The sequence below is a fragment of the Bufo bufo genome, chromosome 3 (assembly GCF_905171765.1).
Source record: "Bufo bufo chromosome 3, aBufBuf1.1, whole genome shotgun sequence".
In the NCBI taxonomy this organism is placed as follows: Eukaryota; Metazoa; Chordata; class Amphibia; order Anura; family Bufonidae; genus Bufo; species Bufo bufo.
In genome coordinates, this window is record NC_053391.1 from 48,151,141 (window position 1) to 48,175,510 (window position 24,370).

The window sequence follows — 24,370 nt, forward strand, 5'->3', positions numbered from 1 at the left end:
ATGTCTGGACCAGAGAGGTAGATTTGTGTGTCGTCAGCATAAGGCCTCATGCACACGACCGCAAAATGTGCTTCCGTTGTTCCGTGATCCGTTTCCGTTTTTTTTCCGTGTGTCTTCCTTTATTTTTGGAGGATCACCAGACATGAAGGAAAGTAAAAAAAAATCTAAGTCAAGTTTGCCATGCAAATGATAGGAAAAAAGCGGACACGGATGACAATCTTGTGTGCCTCCGCGTTTTTTCACGGTCCCATTGACTTGAATGGGTCCGCGAACCGTTTTCCGTGAAAAAAATAGGAAAGGTTATATTTTTTTGACAGACTGGAACCACGGATCATGGACGCGGATGACAAACGGTGCATTAGCTGAGTTTTCAACGGACCCATTGAAAGTCAATGGGTCCGCAGAAAATCACGAAAAACGGAACAACGGACACGGAATAAAACAACGGTCGTGTGCATGAGGCCTAAGAGTGATACTGAAAGCCATGGCACTCTATGAGATGTCCCAGGCCAAAAGTGTAGATAGAGAAGAGCAGGGGTCCTAGGAGAGAGCCTTGCGGGACACCAACAGAGAGGGAATGAGACGAGGAGGTGGTGTGAGAGTGGGAGACGCTAAACGTCCGGTCTGTGAGGTATGATGTCATCCAGGAGAGGGCCAGGTCAGTGATGTCAAGAGATGAGAGAGTTTGCAACAGAAGGGAGTGGTCGACAGTGTCAGAGGCAGAGGACAGGTCAAGGAGAAGGAGGACAGAGTAATGTTTTTTAGTTTTGGCTGTTAGTAGGTCATTGGTGACTTTGGTAAGGGCAGTCTCAGTCGAGTGTTGGGGACCCATCATTTTTATGCATCTTTTAAAAGATTCTGAGCATTCTTTATAATGTCTTGTCTTACAGGTTTCTAATGAAAAGCATTTCAATGGAGGGGAATATATAGCTTTTGGGAGGCGGGTATCAAAGGAATCAAATCATGAGGATGGAATGTGTGATAGACGGGCTAATATTACCAGCGGCAGGTTCTCAGGCCCCCCGATGCCCTGTGTGTATCGTGTTGTTTGAGTTTCCCTGCGTTTTGTTTGAGTTTTTGTGATAGGAGCAGAGGATTACATTTTTGGCAATGGTTCAAGACTAGCAGATAAGTCTCTTTGCCTACACAGGGCCTATATCACCTCCAGATTCTGACACAGCTACTCGTGATCTTTTTTTACGCCCAGTGTTAAGTGCAGTCTTTTCCATCAGGGATCGGAGGAACGTTGTTTATTTCACTGGATGATGATGGTTAAAAATATTAAAATGACATGGGAAACAAAAAAGCAGATACAACAGCGTATGGTGCAGCACCGAAGAACACCTACAGTCAGGACTAATGCTACTTTCACACTAATGTTAATATTTTCCAGTATTAAGATCCGTCATAGGGGCTCAATACCGAAGAAAAACGCCTACTTTTTGTTCCGATTCATTGTCAATGGGGACAAAACGTAACTGAACAGGACGGAATGCATTCCGTTCTGTTCTCATACCGGAGAGCATGCTGCGGTTTGCTTTCCGTCCTGGGATGACGCAATAGAAAACGGATCCGTCCCCCATTGACTTTCAATGGAGTTTAATGACGGTTAAAGATAATACAACCGGATCCTTTCATAACGGATGCAGACGGTTGTATTATCAGTAACGGAAGCGTTTTTGCTGAACCCTGCCGGATCCAGCAAAAATGCTAGTTTGTACCTACATCTTAACCCCTTCCCGACCTGCGGCGTAATAGTACTGCGCATTGGGACGTGACTTGCCACCCAGCGCCGTACTATTACGGCCCGCTGATCGAGCGGGTGCAGGAGCTGCGCCCGCCTGATCAGCTGCAGGGGATCGGCTGTTCCCGTTAGCCGGACCCCTGCTGTATGCGCCGGCATCGGTGAAAACACTGATGCCAGCACGTTAACCCATTCTATGCCGCGGTAGCGCTGACCGCGACATAGAAGGGGTTTGCTGCGGGTGAGGGAGCCTATCGGTCCCCGCGCTGCTGTGGCGGGGACCCGATAGGTGAGAAGGCAGCCCGATGCCTTGCACGTCATTGGGACCTTCCTCCTACGAGTGCCCAGGTGATCCAGCCTCAAGCCCATCTCTTAGGCAACCTGTTAGTGTATTAGTCAGAAATAAAGTTTAAAAAAAAAAAAGTTTCAAGTAAAAAAAGAATAAACGCCCCTTTTCCCCTGATTTTATAATAAATAAAAAAAGCCCTTTTTGTCAACCTACATCACAAAAAGTGCAACACCAAGCGATCGAAAAGGCCTATGTCCCACAAAATGATACCAATAAAACGGTCACCTCATCCCACAAAAAATTAGCCCCTACATAAGAAAATCGCTCAAAAAACAAAACAAAACTTGTGTTAAAGTGAAATAAAAAAAAAACTATACATATTAGGTATCGCCGCTTCCGTAAAAACCAGCTCTATAAAAATATCACATTACCTAACTCCATAGGTGAACACTGTAAAAATTAAAAACTATATAAAAAAGGCAATTTTTGTCACCTTACATCACAAAAATTGCAACACCAAGCGATCAAAAAGGCGTATTCCTCCAAAAATAGTACCAATCGAACCGTCACCTCATCCCGCAAAAAATGAGATCCTAGCTAAGACAATGGGTCAAAAAATAAAAAAGCTATGGCTCTCAGACTATGGAGACACTAAAACATCATTTTGTTTCAAAAATGCTATTATTTTGTAAAACTTAAATAAATAAGAAAAAGTATATATATAAGGTATTGCCACGTCCGTAACGATCTGCTCTATAAAACTATCACATGACCTAACCCCTAAGGTGAACGCTATAAAAAATAAAAACTGTGCTAAAATTACAAATTTTTTGGTCACCTTGCCCCATGAAGTGTAATAATGAATGATCAAAAAATCATATGTACCCAAAAATTGGACTAATAAAAACGCCAACTCTTCCTGCAAAAAACGAGCCCCTGCACAAGATAATCGGCATAAAAATAAATAAGAATAATACGTTCAGAAAATGGAGACACAAAAACATAATTTTTTTTCCAAAAATGCTTTATTATGTAAAACTGAAACAAACAAACAAAGAAAGACATATTTGATATCATTGCGTCCGTAACAACCTGCTCTATAAAAATAGCACATGATCTACCCTGTCAGATGAATGTTGTAAAAAACAAAAACGGTGCCAAAACAGCAATTTTTTTGTTACCTTGCCTCACAAAAAATGGAATATAGAGCAATTAAAAATCATATGTACCCCAAAATAGTACCAATAAAACTGGCACCTTATCCCCAAGTTTCCAAAATAGGTTCACTTTTTTGGAGTTTCTACTGTAGGGGGCTTAAAATGGGACTTGGCATCTAAAAACCAGTCCAGCAAAATCTACCTTCCAAAAACCATATGGCGTTCCTTTCCTTCTGCACCCTGCCATGGGCCCGTACAGCAGTTTACAGGTGTTAACAGCCCGTACAGGTGTTTCTGTAAACTACAGAATCAGGGCGATAAATATAGAGTTTTGTTTGGCTGTTAACCCTCGATGTGTTAAAGAAAAAAATGGATTAAAATGGAAAATCTGCCAAAAAAGTGAAATTTTGAAATTTCACATCTTCATTTTCCCCAAAAAATTCTTTTAGTGTCTCAAGTCTGAGAACCATAGTTTTTTTTCGATTGTCAGTGGCTAAATGGAATTAAAATTGGGGTAGGGGATTATAAATGTAGTACTCCATGGAAGTGTGGTACTCCCTGAAGCAACCGTCAATGCAGAGGCCCAGATGATCGGGGCACCTGTCACACTGAGTGGTGGTGTCCTTCCGTATCCCCCTCCTGTGACACACTGCACTTTTTTTGGGACCGTCCCTTCTTTCCAGTATGGGGGACCACACCTGGAAAGTGCTGGCCAGGGACGATCCGGGCGCCTCCAGTTCCCGAGGTACTCTGGCCTGCTCTTTCCCGGTCAGAAAAGATCAGGGCCTTGAGGACTGCCTCATAGAACTGAAGGAATGTCCCTGTGTTGCCAGCGCTCCGGGACAGCATAAAAGAGTTGTACAAGGCAACCTGCACCAAGTAGACCGCAACTTTTTTGTACCATGCCCGGGTTTTGCGCATGGCGTTATATGGCTTGAGGACTTGATCAGAGAGATCAACTCCTCCCATATACCGATTGTAGTCGACGATACAATCGGTCTTGAGGACCGTTGCCGCGGTACCTCGCACAGGGACAGGGGTGATGCCGTTACCGTGAATTGTGGACAGTACAAGGACATCCCTCTTGTCCTTTTATCTGACCAGCAACAGGTTTCCACTGGTAATGGCACGGATCTCACCCCTGGTGATAGGTGACTGCAGGGGGTGGGTAGGGAGGGCGCGTAGATTTTTCCGCACAGTCCCACAAGCAGACGTGGATCTGGCGGCGAGGGACTGGAACAAGGGGATACTAGTATAAAAGTTATCCACGTACAGGTGGTAACCCTTATCTAGCAGTGGGTGCATAAGGTCCCACACAAGTTTCCCGCTAACACCCAGAGTGGGGGGACATTCTGGGGTTCAATACGGGAATCTCGCCGCTTGTACACATGAAACTTGTACCCTGAGGTACTCTCACAAAGTTTGTACAGCTTCACGCCATACCTCGCCTGCTTATAGGGAACATACTGGCGGAAAATGAGTCTCCCCTTGAAAGCAATGAGAGACTCATCAACCGCGACCTCCCTTCCAGGTACATAGGCCTCCAAAAATTTGGCCCCGAAGTGATCGATGACCGGCCTGATTTTGTACAGGCGGTCATAGGCAGGATCACCTTGGGGGGGACATGCTGCATTATCTGCATAATGCATGCATTTCCGGATGGCCTCAAACCGGGTACGTGTCATGGCCGTACTGTAAAGTGGGGTCTGGTAAAGGACGTCCCCACTCCAGTAATGCCTGACACTGGGTTTTTTGACTAGGCCCATGTGCAGCACGAGGCCCCAAAATGCCCTCATCTAAGCTGCACTGAGCGGAGTCCATCCACCGGACCTAGCCAAAAAGGAGCCCGGGTGTTGAGCAATGAACTGTTGGGCGTACAAGTTAGTTTGCTCCACCATCAGATTCACAAAGTGGTCACTGAAAAAAAGACTAAGGGTACTTTCACACTAGTGGCAGGACGGATCCGACAGGCTGTTCACCCTGTCGGATCCATCCTGCCGCTATTTCACCGTGCCGCCGGACCGCCACTCCGTCACCATTGACTATAATAGGGACAGGGCGGAGCTCCGACGCAGCATGGCAGTTCGCGGTGAGAGGCCGCCGGACTAAAAAGTCGGACATGCAGTACTTTTAGTCCGGCGGCCTTTCACCGTGCACTGCCGCGCTGCGCCGGAGCTCCGCCCCGTCCCCATTATATTCAATGGGGACAGAGCGGCGGTCCGGCGGCACGGTGAAATAGCGGCAGGACGGATCCGACAGGGTGAACAGCCTGTCGGATCCATCCTGCCGCTAGTGTGAAAGTACCCTTAGTCTTTTTTTCAGTGACCACTTTGTGAATCTGATGGTGGAGCAAACTAACTTGTACGCCCAACAGTTCATTGCTCAACACCCGGGCAGGACGGATCAGACAGGGTGAACAGCCTGTCGGATCCGTCCTGCCACTAGTGTGAAAATAGCCTAAAATAGTAATATTTAGTGAAGCCCACTGTGGGATTCCTGCTTGGCCAACAAAATCAGGAATCACAGGCTCAAAATGCTCTGGGGTACACCAGACAAGTTCACGAGTAGGGGGTTCAGGTGGACTTATCTGGTGGGCCGGAAAAACTAGTACGAGCCCCAGAGCTGCTGGTACAAGTGTGGGCCACAGGGTTCCTGGCATGGCGGTCCCTTTGCTCCGCCGCCTTGGGGGGTCATCATCATTGCTAGATGATGAGGAGGACATGGATGACAAGAGGAAAGTGGGGTCATCCTCGTTCTCACTGGGACTCTCGGATTCGGAGGCAAGCAGGGCATATGCCTCCTCGGCCGAGAACGTCCGGCGGGCCATAGGGGAGTGTGTGTGCGTGGAAAACTTTATTCAGTGTGCATGTGTGTGAGGGACGGGTGTTCGCATACTTTGCCCTACACCTAACAGAAAAAATATATACAAACCGGATTCCAAAAAAGTTGGGACGCTATACAAATCATAAATAAAAACTGAATGCAATGATGTGGAGGTGCCAACTGCTAATATTTTATTCAGAATAGAACATAAATCACGGAACAAAAGTTTAAACTGAGAAAATGAACCATTTTAAGGGAAAAATATGTTGAATCAGAATTTCATGGTGTGAACAAATCCCCAAAAAGTTGGGACAAGGCCATTTTCACCACTGTGTGGCATCTCCCCTTCTTCTTACAACACTCAACAGACGTCTGGGGACCGAGGAGACCAGTTTCTCAAGTTTAGAAATAGGAATGCTCTCCCATTCTTGTCTAATACAGGCCTCTAACTGTTCAATCGTCTTGGGCCTTCTTTGTTGCACCTTCCTCTTTATGATGCGCCAAATGTTCTCTATAGGTGAATGATCTGGACTGCAGACTGGCAATGGTCAGTACCCGGATCCTTCCCCTACGCAGCCATGATGTTGTGATTGATGCAGAATGTGGTCTGGCATTATCTTGTTGAAAAATGCAGGGTCTTCCCTGAAAGAGATGACGTCTGGATGGGAGCATATGTTGTTCTAGAACCTGAATATATTTTTCTGCATTGATGGTGCCTTTCCAGACATGCAAGCTGCCCATGCCACACGCACTCATGCAACCCCATACCATCAGAGATGCAGGCTTCTGAACTGAGCGTTGATAACAACTTGTGTTGTCCTTGTCCTCTTTGGTCCGGATGACATGGCGTCCCAGATTTCCAAAAAGAACTTTGAATCGTGACTCGTCTGACCACAGAACAGTCTTCCATTTTGCCACACTCCATTTTAAATGATCCCTGGCCCAGTGAAAACGCCTGAGCTTGTGGATCTTGCTTAGAAATGGCTTCTTCTTTGCACTGTAGAGTTTCAGCCGGCAACGGTGGATGGCACGGTGGATTGTGTTCACTGACAATGGTTTCTGGAAGTATTCCTGAGCCCATTCTGTGATTTCCTTTACAGTAGCATTCCTGTTTGTGGTGCAGTGTCGTTTAAGGGCCCGGAGATCACGGGCATCCAGTATGGTTTTACCGCCTTGACCCTTACGCACAGAGATTGTTCCAGATTCTCTGAATCTTCGGATGATGTTATGCACAGTTGATGATGATAGATGCAAAGTCTTTGCAATTTTTCGCTGGGTAACACCTTTCTGATATTGCTCCACTATCTTTCTGCGCAACATTGTGGGAATTGGTGATCCTCTACCCATCTTGGCTTCTGAGAGACACTGCCACTCTGAGAAGCTCTTTTTATACCCAATCATGTTGCCAATTGACCTAATTAGTGTTAATTGGTCTTCCAGCTCTTCGTTCTGCTCAAATTAACTTTTTCCAGCCTCTTATTGCTACTTGTCCCAACTTTTTGGGGATTTGTTGACACCGTGAAAATTGGAACCAACATATTTTTCCTTTAAAATGATACATTTACTCGGATTAAACGTTTGATCTGTCATCTACGTTCTATTACAAATAAAATATTGACATTTGCCATCTCCACATCATTGCATTCAGTTTTTATTCACAATTTGTTTAGTGTCCCAACTTTTTTGGAATCCGGTTTGTATAAAAACTAACAAAAAAAAATAGAAAATCCCAAAAAGTGTAAAAAAAAAAAAAAGATTCAAACGTGGTACGAAGCTGATCAGCGGTGGGGTGGGCGATGCACTAACAGTGGCCGGACGCTAAGCGTGCCGGCCACAGTCAGCGCATGCAAAAAAAATGTGTGTGTGGGGGCGGGGGGGCAATCTGCAGCACCCCTGGGGGGTCTAGGGTCACACAGCTGAGTGCTGTGGAGCCTAGACACCCGATCTGGTGCTACAACCCAATAAAAAAACTTTTTTTTTTTTCCTAACTCTCCCTGCCGCCTAATCTACCTCTCCCTACCTCACCCAAATACGCTGATTTGTACCTAATGGCACAAAAAAACGTACACAGTAGCCGAGCTCCTCTCTCTCCCCGCTCCAAGGACGTGTATGAGCGGGGAGAGGAGCTCCGGCAATTCAAATTTGCCGCTGCGCCCGCCCACCTGCCCAACCAGCCAATCAGAAGCGATCCTGAGAGGTAGCGTGACCGCCACCTCTCAGGATCGCAGGACGGTGATTGGTGGTGTATTATCACACCACTGATCACCGTCCTATTCCTCGTTATCAGGTCACCAGAGACCCGAATAACCCAGAAACGCAGCAAACCGCAGGTCTGAATTGACCTGCGGTTTGCTGCGATCGCCGACACGGGGAGGTCACAGGACCCCCCAGGGCATTGTACCAAGGTGCCTGCTCAATGATTTGAGCAGGCACCTTGTTCCGATCACCGCCTGCCGCACGGCGGTGATCGGAAACAACACAGGGCGTACCTGTACATCCTGTGTCCTTAAGTACCAGGACATCATGGCGTACAGGTACGCCCTCTGTCCGTAAGAGGTTAACAGGTGATAAAAACACAGGGCGTACAGGTACGCCCTGTGTCCATAAGAGGTTAACAGGTGATAAAAACTGGTGCATGGCTTCCTTTTCCATAGGATATACAATATTATTAATCCAGGGCACAAGGAAGTAGATCGGGGGAAAACAAGCACCAATGGGGTCATTTTTAAAGGCCGACGTTTTAGATGCCGGTTTTAATAACCCTCCGCTGGGGCTTAATGCGCCTAAGTTTTTTAGAGGCGCCGGCCTCTACATAATTTAGGCACATCCACCACTGGTGTACAACAGTCTTAAATACGTATGGCTGTTACACATGCAAACAATATAACTAGGGATTGGGGATTATTCTGGATTACAGTGGTACTGTACCTACTGTACATGAAAAATAGAAGCTCTTTGCGCGCATCTTTTATCAAATGTGTGTTAGGCCCATCTACCAACGTCAAGGTGGCTTCTACAGATGGTTACCTAACACTAACATCCTATCCTTTAGATTAAAGGGGTTGTCCCACAAAAAATATTCTACAGTTTTCAAACCAGCACCTCAATTCTTTTGTAATTGCATGTAAATAAAAATGTAGCACAGCCACTGAGTTATTCAATAAAATGTATCTGTATGGCGCCACCTGCTGTGTTGTGATAGGGTGAGCATATACATGCCCCCTTAGCTGCAGCAGAACAGACACTCCCCTTGAGCTCTCACTATAATATAAATCTAGGGGAGATCTCTGGATCCATGTGAGGTACAGGGTTGGTTCTAGCTTTGTTATAAAGTGATTGTCATGTAATATATTATGTATGATTTTCATTTACATTAGTCATGGGATAACCCCTTTAAGAACTACCCACCCATCTGCCCAGGGTTTCTAAGCAGAGTATAAATATAGCTGGTTACTACACCGCCCTGTACATTGTAGGCTGAGGTTAGACCCAGGAGAGGCAGTTCTGTTAGTGTTAGGTACCCATCTGCAGAAGCCTCCTTGGCGTTGGTAGATGGGCCCGACACACGTTTGATCAAAAATGTGCGCAAAGAGCTTCTATTTTTCATGTATAGTAGGTACAGTACCACTGTAATCCAGAAAAATCCTTAATCCCTAGTTCTATTATTTGCATGTATAACATATTATCTCTTTCCTGTGACATTACTGTGTTTATTATCTCTGTCCTGCAACATCACTGTGTTTATTATTTCTGCACTGTAATATCACTGTGTTTATTATCTCTTTCCCATGACATCGCTGTGTTCATTATTCCTTTACTGAGGCATCACTGTATTTATTATCTCTGTATTTTTCTATTATAATTACATCACTGTGTGCATTATCCCTCTATTATCAGTATCCCTGTACTGTGACATCACTGTGTCCATTATCTCTGTGCGGTGACATCACTGTATTTATTATTTCACTGCTGTGACATCACTGTGTTTATTATCTCGCTGTTGTGACATCACTGTGTTTATTATCTCGCTGTTGTGACATTTGTGTTAATTATCTTGGTGCTGTGACATCACTGTGTTTAGTATCTCTGTACTGTGACGTCACTGTGTTTATTATCTCTGTACTGTGATATATCTGTGTTTACTCTGACATCACTTTATTATCTCTGTGCTGTGACATCACTGTGTTTATTATCTCTGCCCTGTGACATCACTGTGTTTATTACCTCTGTACTGAGACATCACTGTGTTTAATATACCCCCACCCTGAATGTGTCCCCATCCTCAATCCCTACCCACTTATTTCCCACTTGCTTTGGCAATGCTAATATGTATTTAGTCCTGCCAATAAAACTGATTTGAATTTGATAGATGGATGGATGGATGGATAGATAGATATACCATACTAGATAGACAGACGAATAGACCATGCATGAAAAGTGTAGGGGGGTACTGAACAGCTTGATTCGCATGCAAATTATTTGGTGCAGCTCAACTTCCTAACTTCTATTAACTTCATATATTGTGACGATTCTAGGATCTGGGACATGAAGATTTCTCCGGGCACCCACCACAGTAGATCTAGGCTGGCAACAAATTCTGGTTGGCACGCATTTCCCAAAACACAAATACCATTCTTTCGGAAGGTTGCCACTAGATGGCTTCAGTCTCACATGTTCCTGAGCCCCATTGACTCCCAAACAGCAGAAGTTGTGTAAGTAGGAGGATATGTCTGGGTCACCAAACATTCCACGTGCAGCAGAAGAACAGGGAGGGCTCCTCTGTTTATCCCCAGTGATCGGTGAAGATGGCACAGACTACTCAAGAAGAAACTGGACCCATCTGGTGATACATAGCCCACCCTGGGGCCAACGACTTACTTCGCTGTGCCCCCTTGGAGTACCTGGATGCCCTTCTTGAATGATGTAAGGGGTATAAGGACACGTAAGAACAGATCCAGCAGCAGGAAAGGGGGTGTGTGTAGGGAAGCCTGCAGAAGTGACACATGAGGAATGAACCTTGAGTCACTTTGTATATGAAGAGTCCTGACAACTCGGATCTGTAGGTCTTTGAGGCATGACTCCTTGCTTCCTGGGATAGCCTGGATAGAAGACCAGATCATGTGAGTCCCCAGGCAGGAGCTCCACACCATGATCAAGCGAGATGGGTATGAAGGGAGACAGGTGAAGCCAGTGATCCACACCAGCATTGCCCTTTGTATCTTCTTGATCTGGACCACAGAGGTCTCTGCCCTGGCCGACTTCTCAGGTAACCTATGCCTAATGTCGATACTTTGTGATGACGCAGAATATCATTGAGTTGTGTAGCTGGTGTCTCGAGTCACAGATTGCAAATTCAAAACTTTCGGTGAGGTCAGATGAATTGGCCGCAGATTTCCAATGTAGACACTCTGCAGCGGCGAGTTATTTCATAGAGTTAACCCCTAGAGTCCCTATGAGGGCTTGTTTTTTTAAAGGACAAGTTGGACTTTCTAATAGCACCACTTAATATTGCACACGATGTATTGGGAAGCGGGAAAAAAATTTTTTTTGCAGTTTTATGTTTTTTTTACGGCATTCCTTATGCAGTAAAACTGACCTGTTCCCTTCATTCTCCAGGTCACTACAATTTTAAGGATACCACATTTATATAGTTTTTTTTGTTATGTTTTAATACTAGGGGAAAAAATAAAAAGCTTAAAAGTCTACAGAGCTGCGTTGGTGCTCATTTTTTTGTGGGACGATCTGTAGTTTTGATTGATACCGTTTTGAAGTTTGTATGACTTTTTGATCAAATTTTATTCATTTTTTTGTGTAAGTTAGGCTACATGCACACGACCGTTGTTTTGGTCCGCATCCGAGCAGCAGTTTTTGCGGCTTGGATGCGGACTCGTTCACCTCAATGGGGCCGCAAAAGATGCGGACAGCACTCCGTGTGCTGTCCGCATCCGTTGCTCCGTTCCGTGGTCCGCAAATAGAATAAAACCTGTCCTATTCTTGTCCGTTTTGCGGACAAGTATAGGCAGTTATATCAATGGCTGTCCGTGCCGTTCTGCAAATTGCGCGATGCACACGGACGCCATCCGTGTTTTGCGTATCCGCAATTTGCGAACCGCAAAACACACAATGGTCGTGTGCATGTAGCCTTAGGCTACATGCACACGACCGTATGTGTTTTGCGGTCCGCAAATTGCGGATCCGCAAAAAAAATTGATTACGTTCCGTATGGCATCCGTTCTTTTGCGGATCCATTGTAATAATGCCTATCCTTCTCCGCAAACTAGAAAAAAATAGGACATGCACTATTTTTTTGGCGGAGCCACGGAAAGGACATACTGATGCGGACAGCACACGGTGTGCTGTCCGCGTTTTTTGCGGACCCATTGAAATGAATGGGTCCGCATCCTATCCGCAAAAAAAACGGATCGGACACGGAAACAAAATACGGTCGTGTGCATGAGGCCTTAAGCGATGAAAAAATGTCAAATCAGCTATTTTTTTTTTTTTTTCGTTATACTAGGCGCCGTATGGGATAAATATATTTATATTTTAATAGTTCAGGTATTTTGGGACATTGTTGATGCCCATGATCTTTGTTTTTTATAGTTTATTTGATGTTATTTTTTTATATATTTTTTTTAAACTTAAAAAAAATTATTTTTTTTAGCCCCCTTAGGAAGCTGAAATATGCAATCTTCAGATCGCTTTTGGCTTAGGGCTCTTTCACACCTGCGTTATTGTCTTCCGGCATAGAGTTCCGTCGTCGGGACTCTATGCCGGAAGAATACTGATCAGGATTATCCTAATGCATTCTGAATGGAGTGAAATCCGTTCAGGATGCATCAGGATGTCTTCAGTTCCGGTACGGAACGTTTTTTGGCCGGAGAAAATACCGCAGCATGCTGCGCTTTTTGCTCCGGCCAAAAATCCTGAAGACTTGCCGCAAGGCCGGATCCGGGATCAATGCCCATTGAAAGGCATTGATCCGGATCCGGCTTTAAGCTAAACGTCGTTTCGGCGCATTGCCGGAGCCGACATTTAGCTTTTTCAGAGTGGTTACCATGGCTGCCGGGACGCTAAAGTCCTGACAGCCATGGTAAGTGTAGCGGGGAGCAGGGGAGCAGCATACTTACCGTCCGTGCGGCTCCCCGGGCGCTCCAGAGTGACGTCAGGGCGCCCCAAGCGCATGGATCACGTGATCCATGTGATCACGTGATCCATGCGCTTGGGGCGCCCTGACGTCACTCTGGAGCGCCCCGGGAGCCGCACGGACGGTAAGTATACTGCTCCCCCGCTCCCCGCTCCTACTATGGCAACCAGGACTTTAATAGCGTCCTGGGTGCCATAGTAACACTGAACGCATTTGGAAGACGGTTCCGTCTTCAAATGCTTTCAGTACACTTGCGTTGTTACGGATCCGGCAGGCACCTCCGGCAACGGAAGTGCATGCCGGATCCCAACAACGCAAGTGTGAAAGAGGCCTTAGGCTAGTTTCACACTAGCGCTTAATATCACACAGCCTGCCAGATCTCGCAGCGGTTTTCGTCCGGCCAATTCTTGGCATATTTGCCGGGTTGCGGCCAGATCTCTGCCGGTCTCCGTTATGGTTAATGGGGCCAGACAACAACATTTTAGCTTCCGGAAATGCCGGAATGCAGAGAGATCTGGCAGGCTGTTTGCTAGTGTGAAACTAGCCTTACACTGTAGTTCAATAGAACTACAATCTATGCTCCTTTTGCGGTTATATTATGGAGCCCTGCCACCGGCAGGTCTCCATAGGAACTTCAGCTCTGATATGTTGGGTCTCTTCAAAAAGACCCAGTGCATCAGAGCAAAGGAACGGCTCCCCCGATTGCCACACAGGGGATCTGTTCCTGACCTGGAAGCATGTGCTTCCGGAATTTCGGCATTTAAAAGCTGTGGTCACATTTTACCACGGCATCCAAAAGGTTGAATATCTGAGATCGGCGTTATTGCCGGTCACAGACATTAGTCCTGGGCCTCTGTTGTTTGAAACAGCAGAGACACAGTGGCTATGATGACTGCTGCGCTCACAAGCGAGCAACATATTTAAAACTCCTCTTTCCGCTGTACATGTATGGTACTGGAACGGAAGGGGTTAGGTCAAAATTTGAATGATATCATACAGACGTAGCAGAAAAAAATCTCTGCGTGCTCATTCTGTCTCGGAATTGCTGCTGAACTGTTGCAGAATTTCTCTATTGATTTTAATGGAAAAAACAAAGCAGCAATGAAATCCCCTCTTGTAGTTTGGTTTGCGGATTTCATTGTGGATTTTGTGCAAATAGCTTTTTATGAAGCTACTGAAATAAGAGCAGTGTCCGCACGTGAATCTGCTGAGTAAAATTTGCATCATTTTTTGCACCTCTGCAGCAAATTGGCATTGGAATCTGAAAAGCTACATCCACATGGAAGTGAAGTTTATGTGGATTTTCCATGCATTTTTTTGTGTGGACTTTGCTGCATTTCCGCTCCGAATCCGCACCAGAAGCCACATGTGTTACATGCAGATTTAGTTGCGCGATTTGCCCCAGATTTCGACCTTTGTATTGCACAAGATGAAATCTGCACGGAAAATCCACAAAAACAATTGACATGCTGAGGATTTCAAAATCCGCACCACAGATCAATGTACGCGCTGAAAATTTGAAAAAGTCATCTGTTTAGCTGACACTGTATTAGGGCTCATGCACACGACCGTATGTATTTTGCGGTCCGCAAAACACAGATCCGCTAAAAAAAAAACGGATGACATCCATGTGACATCTGTATTGCCTCCGTTTCTTTTTCTTTTTTTTTGCGGATCCATTGTAACCATGACTGTCCTTGCCTGCAAAACGGACAAGATTAGGACACGTTCTATTTTTTTGTGGAACGGGCATGCGGACATACGGAAACGGAATGCACATGAGTCATTTCTGGTTTTTTTTTGCAGACCTATTGAAGTGAATGGTTCCACATACTGACCTGTAAAAAAACGGAACAGAAACGGAAGAAATACGTTTGTGTGCATGAGCCCTCGCTGCATATTTTCTGCACAAAAATCTGATCGGAATTCACACCATATCCATGTGGCCTTAATCTATAAATGCTCTTACATGACAATGCAAAATTCCGTAGACTGTAATGATGTATAATTTTAGAGATGAGCAATAGATGAATAGAATAATTCTGTGTAAAAGAACTGTGTTTGCCCTCAGGTAGCCATTCTAGTGTAATTTGCCACGTCCTGGAGGGCAGGGGCACACCCTGCTCCCTCCTAATACTTTAAGATGCTGAGTCTTTGGACCATGATCTAGCATTGTTAATTGTAATTCTATTATTTATTTTATGGGGCAGGTCATCGTGAATAGATTTTTAAATTCTCCATTCATACTTGTAACTGCCCAGTTATACATTATAATTTCCTTACCAGTCTTCTGCAAATTACATAGGCTTTCCAACATATACATTTTATGGCATATGCATGTATGGGGGGGAGGGGGGGGGGTCCCGATGAGGACCGTTGCAGAACTTAACCAACCCCTTCCAGCAAAGTGAAGTAATTGGTAAGCAATGCTACTGTCACGCTACGGTGTGGGAGGGAAACACCACACCGAGCATAAGAGGGAAGGGGGGAACAGGGAATCAGGCCTGAGAACAAGGGAAGGAAAATGGACACCTCCTAGTGAAAACCCTAACCAAAATCCTGACTGACTACCAGTATGGTATATGCAGAGGTTTGGCAGCACTACTGAACCCAAATATAGGGACAACCATGAATAAGTACCTTACAGGTAGTGGTGGTGCAAGCAGATGGGGATCTTGGCAGATGGTCCCGACGTCAAATCAATGTAAAGAAATCTGCAGCACTCGCCAGTATGAAAAAATCCAATAGTGGTTTTATTCCAAAAACATCAGGATAATGCAACGTTTCGACCTTCCTTGGTCTTTTTCAAGCTTGCATTATCCTGATGTTTTTGGAATAAAACCACTATTGGATTTTTTCATACTGGCGAGTGCTGCAGATTTCTTTACATTGATTTGACTACCAGTATGGACAGACCCCAAAGGTAGGTGAGTTCATACTCAGGAATACCTAAAGTCCTATCTAGCCCTATAAGACCCTGGTACTAATGGCAGGGACGAGACTACCTGTTCCTCCAAAAGGAAGGACAAACAGGAGTCTCCTTCAGGCCTAATACAAACAATAGGGAAATGCAACACAAAGAACCCAAACAAAATACAAAAGGGAAAGGAAAGACTTAACTTTAAAGGAGCAATTGAAGCACCAGGAACTCAGCCGAGATCCAACCACAATCTATCCAAAGGTCCAAACAGAATCTATAAACCGCACAGCATTGTGGGAAAAGCAACTATAAATAGAGAAGGTTAAATGACCCTAATAGCCACACCTGGGGAAAGAAGATGTGGCAAGCACCAGAAACAACACAGACGTCATTTGATCTAAACGAAAAACATGTCAGATCAAACCACGTGTTGCCAGTCTCACCGATCTCCTGCCACCTGTCGCGGGAACGTCTGTGACAGCTACGCTACGTTATGCCGTCTTATGTTGTGCATGTAGACATGTGCTATTTGATGTTCACTTTATTGCAGGTACTGTACCTTTAAGATGTGTTGTACTGTTAGGTACAGTGGACGGCTGAAGTCAGGGGTCACATAAGTGGGGTCAGGTCATAAATAGGAGGGGCTCAATGCACCTTGTGGTCAGTGAGAGAGCGTATGCTGGAGTGCTGCTGAGCCAAGGCGCACCTGCATTGAGTTAGCCAGCAGTGAGGAGATCCATGGTTAGAGTTGGGCCTCCTGAGAAAGAAAAAAACCCTGAGATCCGATGGGAAGGTTACGGAGCGCCACCTGTGCCATGAAACTGGACTGGGTTACTGTTGCTGATTGGGCCTGTTGGATGGAGCACTTGCTCCAGAAGTAGAGATCACGATCACCTTGGACATTGCAAGTGGTTCTGGCCCACTTCCAACCTAGAGACCATAGGGACCATAGGCTCCAGTCAGATACTTGAACCCCATGATTGTGAAGCGCTGCAGAATATGTTGGTGCTATATAAATAAAGATTATTATTATACTCCGGATTTAGCTGGTGATGATATCCTGTGGCCTAGCCGGTCTTCTAAGCCTTGCAGCCACCCGCTGTTGGTGTACTTGCTGTAACATGAGCCATGCTGTCGCCTCTGTCGTGAGACTGTCCTGTTCAGTGGGTTAACTAGAAAGAACTGGGCCCCATAGCAAATTTTTGAATGCCCTCCCAACCCCCAGCAACTTTTTTTGCAACACCCTCCTTCCCTGCAACCCCCACTCTCAGACCAGGCCTGGCAGCCACTACCACTTCCTACAGTGTCACTGTATATAATGTCATTTTATAATACTGTTGAGGGGTCCTGAAAATACAATTTGTTAGTCTTTCTCCTGGGTGGGCCCCTTCTGAGTTTGGGCCCCAAAGCAGCTGCTTCCCCTATAGCTATGCCCCTGGTCCTGTTGCCAGGGATGACTGCCTGTGGAATTGTAGAGACGGTCCTGTTTCTATCGGCAGTTGCCTGTGGAGCTGCCATGTGGGCCATTGTGTCATTCTCTAGTACCGTGTAATGGTCGTAAGAAACATGAACTGAATATGTTATGAATGCCTGATCACTGGTCCGCTACACCATCTTTGGAGCTGCTTGACTGAAGCATCCAGAGATTTTCTAGAGTCTCATTTTATGCACCACATAATCAACGTGCAGATTCCTAGAAGGATTCGTTTTTATTACACCTTTGGCTATACAGATTTTGACTAAGGACCCTTAATTATTAAAGGGGTTGTCTCATCATGGACAATGTGGGCATATCGCTAGGGAGCAGGGGCCGCGCATGCGCGGTACGCTCCCATTTATTTCTATGGGGCCGACGGAAATAGCTGAGCCAACGCTCGGCTATTATCGCCTGCCCCATAGAAAATGAATGTAGGGCGGCTGTGCATGCGCAGTGCCCCTTCCTTCACTTGCGGGGCTCCGTTCTCGATATAGGTGCGGGTCCTAGGGGTGGGACCCGAACCTATAAGACAATGGGGGCAGATCCTAGCGATATGCCCCCATTGTCCATGATGAGACAACCCCTTCAATGTCTATGTTAAGGCCATACATGCCTACACTTCTGGATTTTCAGGTAGACTTCCAAAATAAGGAGAGACCTTCTGGACTCCCAGAACAGCAGGCAAATCATCTGGGTACCAAAATCTGATTCCAGGAGTGATGAGCAATGTGCAGTGCTGCCTGGGGGTGAAGAGGACTGCACCCCATGGGGGCAAGGAGAGGAACGTAAAACACTTTTAAGGTTTGGTATTAGGTCTGAATTTATTTTGGAGTTGAGTCTGGAGTCAGTAATTAGTTTGACGTCTGGTCTAGAGTCTGTCTGCTATGGGGACTGAATTTATTTTGGGATCTGCTCTAGGGTCCAAATCTTTTTCAGGAGTCTGAGTATGAATACTGTACATTTAAGGTTTGGGTCTGGGGTAGGTATCTATGTTTGGACATTTTATAGTTTGAATTCATTTTGAGGTATAACACTATGATGACTTCTTCTGATTTGTAGTCTCAAAACATAGGTTGATTTAGTTTGTTGGCACGGCATAGGGGGATGTGTACTTTTACTTCCCTCTTAGCACCAAAAACAAAAGCTGACATTTCTCCATTGAATCAAGCGGTATTATAATGTCAAGGACTGCACAAGGAAGCTAGCATATCCTGCTGTCACTGCCAGTCATATCCTTGTCCTTCGTTCTTCAAGAATCCCAAGTGTCAGATTGGAGGAGTTCAAAATCTCTGATGCAGAATGTTAACCCTGCCATATGGACAGCCTGTTTTCAGTGGAACCGTCAGATTCTAAGGCCCCTTGCAGACGAGCGAGTATTCCACGCGGGTGCAATGCGTGATGCGAACGCATTGCGCCCCCACTGAATCCGGACCCATTAATTTCAATGGGTCTGTGTACATGAGCGTTGGTTTTCACGTATCACTTGTGCGTTGCCTGAAAATCGCAGCATATTCTATATTCTGCGTTTTTTCACGCAACGCTGGCCCCATAGAAGTGAATGGGGCTCCGTGAAAAGCGCATCCGCAAGCAAGTGCGGATGCGATGCGTTTTTCACGGATGGTTGCTAAGAGATGTTTTTTCACGCGCGTGCAAAACGCATTAAATCGCATAGCACCAGCGCAATAAAAACTGAACGCGATCGCATACAAAACTGAATGAAGTTGCTTGCGAAATTGCGCATTTTTCACTGAATGCATCCGCAATGCATCCGGACCTAATCCGCTCACGCTCGTCTGCAAGGGGCCTAAGATTCCAAGAAGTGTGAAGTGCATTGCAGAAAACTAATTTACCTCAGAATAAATAGATCTCAAAATATGAACAGATCCCCCGATTAACCCCAGTCTGCACCCTAAAATATACAACCAGATCCTGAATTAAGTACAGACCTCGACCTAGACCCAGACACCAAGTCCCTAAATAAAATAAAAAAAATAAAGGGAACACTTAAACAACACAATGTAACTCCAAGTCAATCGCACTTCTGTGAAATCAAACTGTCCACTTAGGAAGCAACACTTAGTGACAATCAATTTCACATGCTGTTGTGCAAATGGGATAGACAACAGGTGGAAATTATAGGCAATTAGCAAGACACCCCCAATAAAGGAGTGGTTCTGCAGGTGGTGACAACAGACCACTTCTCAGTTCCTATGCTTCCTGGCTGATGTTTTGGTCACTTTTGAATGCTGGCGGTGCTTTCACTCTAGTGGTAGCATGAGACGGAGTCTACAACCCACACAAGTGGCTCAGGTAGTGCAGCTTATCCAGGATGGCACATCAATGCGAGCTGTGGCAAGAAGGTTTGCTGTGTCTGTCAGCGTAGTGTCCAGAGCATGGAGGCGCTACCAGGAGACAGGCCAGTACATCAGGAGACATGGAGGAGGCCGTAGGACGGCAACAACCCAGCAGCAGGACCGCTACCTCCACCTTTGTGCAAGGAGGAACAGGAGGAGCACTGCCAGAGCCCTGCAAAATGACCTCCAGCAGGCCACAAATGTGCATGTGTCTGCTCAAACGGTCAGAAACAGACTCCATGAGGTTGATATGAGGGCCCGACGTCCACAGGTGGGGGTTGTGCTTACAGCCCAACACCGTGCAGGACGTTTGGCATTTGCCAGAGAACACCAAGATTGGCAAATTCGCCACTGGCGCCCTGTGCTCTTCACAGATGAAAGCAGGTTCACACTGAGCACATGTGACAGACGTGACAGAGTCTGGAGACGCCGTGGAGAACGTTCTGCTGCCTGCAACATCCTCCAGCATGACCGGTTTGGCATTGGGTCAGTAATGGTGTGGGGTGGCATTTCTTTGGAGGGCCGCACAGCCCTCCATGTGCTCGCCAGAGGTAGCCTGACTGCCATTAGGTACCGAGATGAGATCCTCAGACCCCTTGTGAGACCATATGCTGGTGCGGTTGGCCCTGGGTTCCTCCTAATGCACGACAATGCTAGACCTCATGTGGCTGGAGTGTGTCAGCAGTTCCTGCAAGACGAAGGCATTGATGCTATGGACTGGCCCGCCCGTTCCCCAGACCTGAATCCAATTGAGCACATCTGGGACATCATGTCTCGCTCTATCCACCAACGTCACGTTGCACCACAGACTGTCCAGGAGTTGGCAGATGCTTTAGTCCAGGTCTGGGAGGAGATCCCTCAGGAGACCGTCCGCCACCTCATCAGAAGCATGCACAGGCGTTGTAGGGAGGTCATACAGGCACGTGGAGGCCACACACACTACTGAGCCTCATTTTGACTTGTTTTAAGGACATTACATCAAAGTTGGATCAGCCTGTAGTGTGTTTTTCCACTTTAATTTTGAGTGTGACTCCAAATCCAGACCTCCATGGGTTGAAAAATTTGATTTCCATTTTTTTATTTTTGTGTGATTTTGTTGTCAGCACATTCAACTATGTAAAGAACAAAGTATTTCAGAAGAATATTTAATTAATTCAGATCTAGGATGTGTTATATTTGTGTTCCCTTTATTTTTTTGAGCAGTGTATAAACTAGACCAGACCTTTGAATAAATACAGACTCCAGAATAAAAATTTACACCCATACAGAGCTCCAAAATACCTACAGACTCCATAGATACAGACCATAGAATTGATCGTTTGCTCAGACTAGACCACAGGATACAGACCCATGAATAAATATATACACCAGAAAAAAATAGACCCACAGGCCCAACCCTGAAAATGAATTACAGGCACCAGGCCCTCTAAATAAACAGAGATCCCCAAAGCCCCTAAATAAATATGAACTCAGGCCAGACCCCATTACAAACACACGGTATCAGACCAGACCCCTGAATTAAGACCCCACAATAAATACAGACCCTTAACGTAACTACAAACCCTCGACCAGATCCTTTAAATAGATACACACCCCAAAATAAATTCCTCAGACCAGATCCCAAAATAAACAGTCCCCCAAAATGATTAAAGACCCTCAAATGGAAGAAATCTCAATTAAAAAATTGCATTAAAAAAGTTGCCCTCCACCTCAACCATGTTATCAGATTTCTGTGTTGAAAAAGGCGGAATAGGCGCTTCATAAGTATGGCGCTCATTCTAACCACAATATTTCTTAACCCCTTAAGGACTCGGCCCTATTTCACCTTAAGGACTTGGCCATTTTTTGCAAATCTGACCAGTGTCACTTTAAGTGCTCATAACTTTAAAACGCTTTGACTTACCCAGGCCGTTCTGAGATTGTTTTTTCGTCACATATTGTACTTCATGACACTGCTAAAATTGGGTCAAAAAAGTTAATTTTTTTGCATAAAAAAATACAATTTTTACCGAAAATTTTGAAAAATTAGCAAATTTCAAAGTTTCAGTTTCTCTACCTCTGTAATACATAGTAATACCCCCAAAAATTGTGATGACTTTACATTCCCCATATGTCTACTTCATGTTTGCAGCATTTTGGGAATGATATTTTATTTTTTGGGGATGTTACAAGGCTTAGAAGTTTAGAAGCAAATTTTGAAATTTTCAGAAATCTTCAAAATCCCACTTTTTATGGACCAGTTCAGGTTTGAAGTCATATTGTGAGGCTTAGATAATAGAAACCTCCCAAAAATGACCCCATTCTAGAAACTACACCCCTCAAGGTATTCAAAACTGTTTTTTCAAACCCTTTAGGTCTTCCACAAGAGTTAATGGCAGATGGAGAAACAATTTTGAAATTTAAATTTTTTGGAAAATTTTCCAATATAATCAATTTTTTCCAGGAGTAAAACAAGGGTTAACTGCCAAACAAAACTCAAAATGGGTTGCCCCGATTCTGTAGTTTGCAGAAACACCCCATATGTGGTCGTAAACTACTGTTTGGCCGAACGGGAGCACATAGAAGAAGGGGAACACCATATGGGTTTTGGAAGGCAGATTTTGCAGGACTGGTTTTGTTTATACCATGTCCCATTTGAAGCCCCCTGTTGCACCCCTAGAATAGAAATTTCAAAAAAGTGACTCCATCTAAGAAAGTACACCCCTCAAGGTATTCAAAACTGGGTTTACAAACTTTGTTAACCCTTTAGGTGGTCCACAAGAGTTATTGGCAGATGGAGAAACAATTTAGAAATTTCAATTTTTTGGAAAATTTTCCAATATAATCAATTTTTTCCAGGAGTAAAACAGGGGTTAACTGCCAAACAAAACTCAAAATGGGTTGCCCTGATTCTGTAGTTTGCAAAAACACCCCATATGTGGTCGTAAACTACTGTTTGGCCAAACGGGAGCACATAGAAGGAGGGGAACACCATATGGGTTTTGGAAGGCAGATTTTGCAGGACTGGTTTTGTTTATACCATGTCCCATTTGAAGCCCCCTGTTGCACCCCTAGAATAGAAATTTCAAAAAAGTGACTCCATCTAAGAAAGTACACCCCTCAAGGTATTCAAAACTGGGTTTACAAACTTTGTTAACCCTTTAGGTGCTCCACAAGAGTTATTGGCAGATGGAGAAACAATTTAGAAATTTCAATTTTTTGGAAAATTTTCCAATATAATCAATTTTTTCCAGGAGTAAAACAGGGGTTAACTGCCAAACAAAACTCAAAATGGGTTGCCCTGATTCTGTAGTTTGCAAAAACACCCCATATGTGGTCGTAAACTACTGTTTGGCCAAACGGGAGCACATAGAAGGAGGGGAACACCATATGGGTTTTGGAAGGCAGATTTTGCAGGACTGGTTTTGTTTATACCATGTCCCATTTGAAGCCCCCTGTTGCACCCCTAGAATAGAAATTTCAAAAAAGTGACTCCATCTAAGAAAGTACACCCCTCAAGGTATTCAAAACTGGGTTTACAAACTTTGTTAACCCTTTAGGTGTTCCACAAGAGTTATTGACAGATGGAGAAACAATTTAGAAATTTCTATTTTTTGGAAAATTTTCCAATATAATCAATTTATTCCAGGAGTAAAACAAGAGTTAACTGCCAAACAAAACTTAAAATGGGTTGCCCTGATTCTGTAGTTTGCAGAAACACCCCATATGTGGTCGTAAACTACTATTTGGCTAAACGGCAGGACATAGAAGAAGGGGAACGTCATATGGTTTTTGGAAGGCAGATTTTGCTGGACTGGTTTATTTACATCATGTACCCTTTCAAGCCCCCTGATGCACCCCTAGAGTAGAAACTCCATAAAAGTGACCCCATCTAGGAAACTACGGGATCAGGTGGTTGTTGTTTTGGGACTATTTTAGGGGTAAATATGATTTTTAGTTGCTCTTCATTACGCTTTTTTGAGGCAATGTAACAAAAAAAAAAATTAAAAATTGTTTCTACATTCGCTATTTAGTTTTGTGGAACACCTAAAGGGTTAACATAGTTTGTAAAGTAACTTTTGAATACCTTGAGGGGTGTAGTTTCTTAGATGGGGTCACTTTTTTGGAGTTTCTAGTCTAGGCTACATCAGGGGGGGCTTCTAATGGAACATGGTGTCAAAAAAAAAACTGTCCATCAAAATCTGCCTTCCAGAAACCGTATGGAGTTCCCTTCGTTCTATGCCCTGCCGTGCGGCTATATAGCCATTTACGACCACATATGGGGTGTTTCTGCAAACTACAGAATCAGGGCCATAAATATTGAGTTTTGTTTGGCTGTTAACCCTTGCTTTATTACCGGCAAAAAGGATTCAAATGGAAATTTTGCCCAAAAATGGGTGTTTTGGCACCGTTTTTATTTTATATTTTTAACACCGTTCATCCGAGGCGTTTGGTCAAAAGTTATTTTTATAGCGACGAC

At 44.8% G+C, this 24,370-nt stretch overlaps 1 protein-coding gene across 3 annotated transcripts in view; it reads left to right on the forward strand.

Annotated features, from left to right (window-relative positions):
* Window positions 1–10,763: 10,763 nt before the first annotated feature.
* EVA1C (eva-1 homolog C) overlaps window positions 10,764–24,370 on the forward strand; it is a 113,274-nt gene continuing 99,667 nt past the window's right edge. For all 3 annotated transcript variants that reach the window (XR_005777428.1, XM_040423193.1, XM_040423194.1), the window contains exon 1: window positions 10,764–11,279. Coding sequence is in view for 2 of the 3 variants with exons in the window: in XM_040423193.1 (XP_040279127.1) it covers window positions 11,162–11,279 (118 nt within the window). In the remaining variant the exon portion in view is untranslated. The remainder of the gene's footprint in view (window positions 11,280–24,370) is intronic.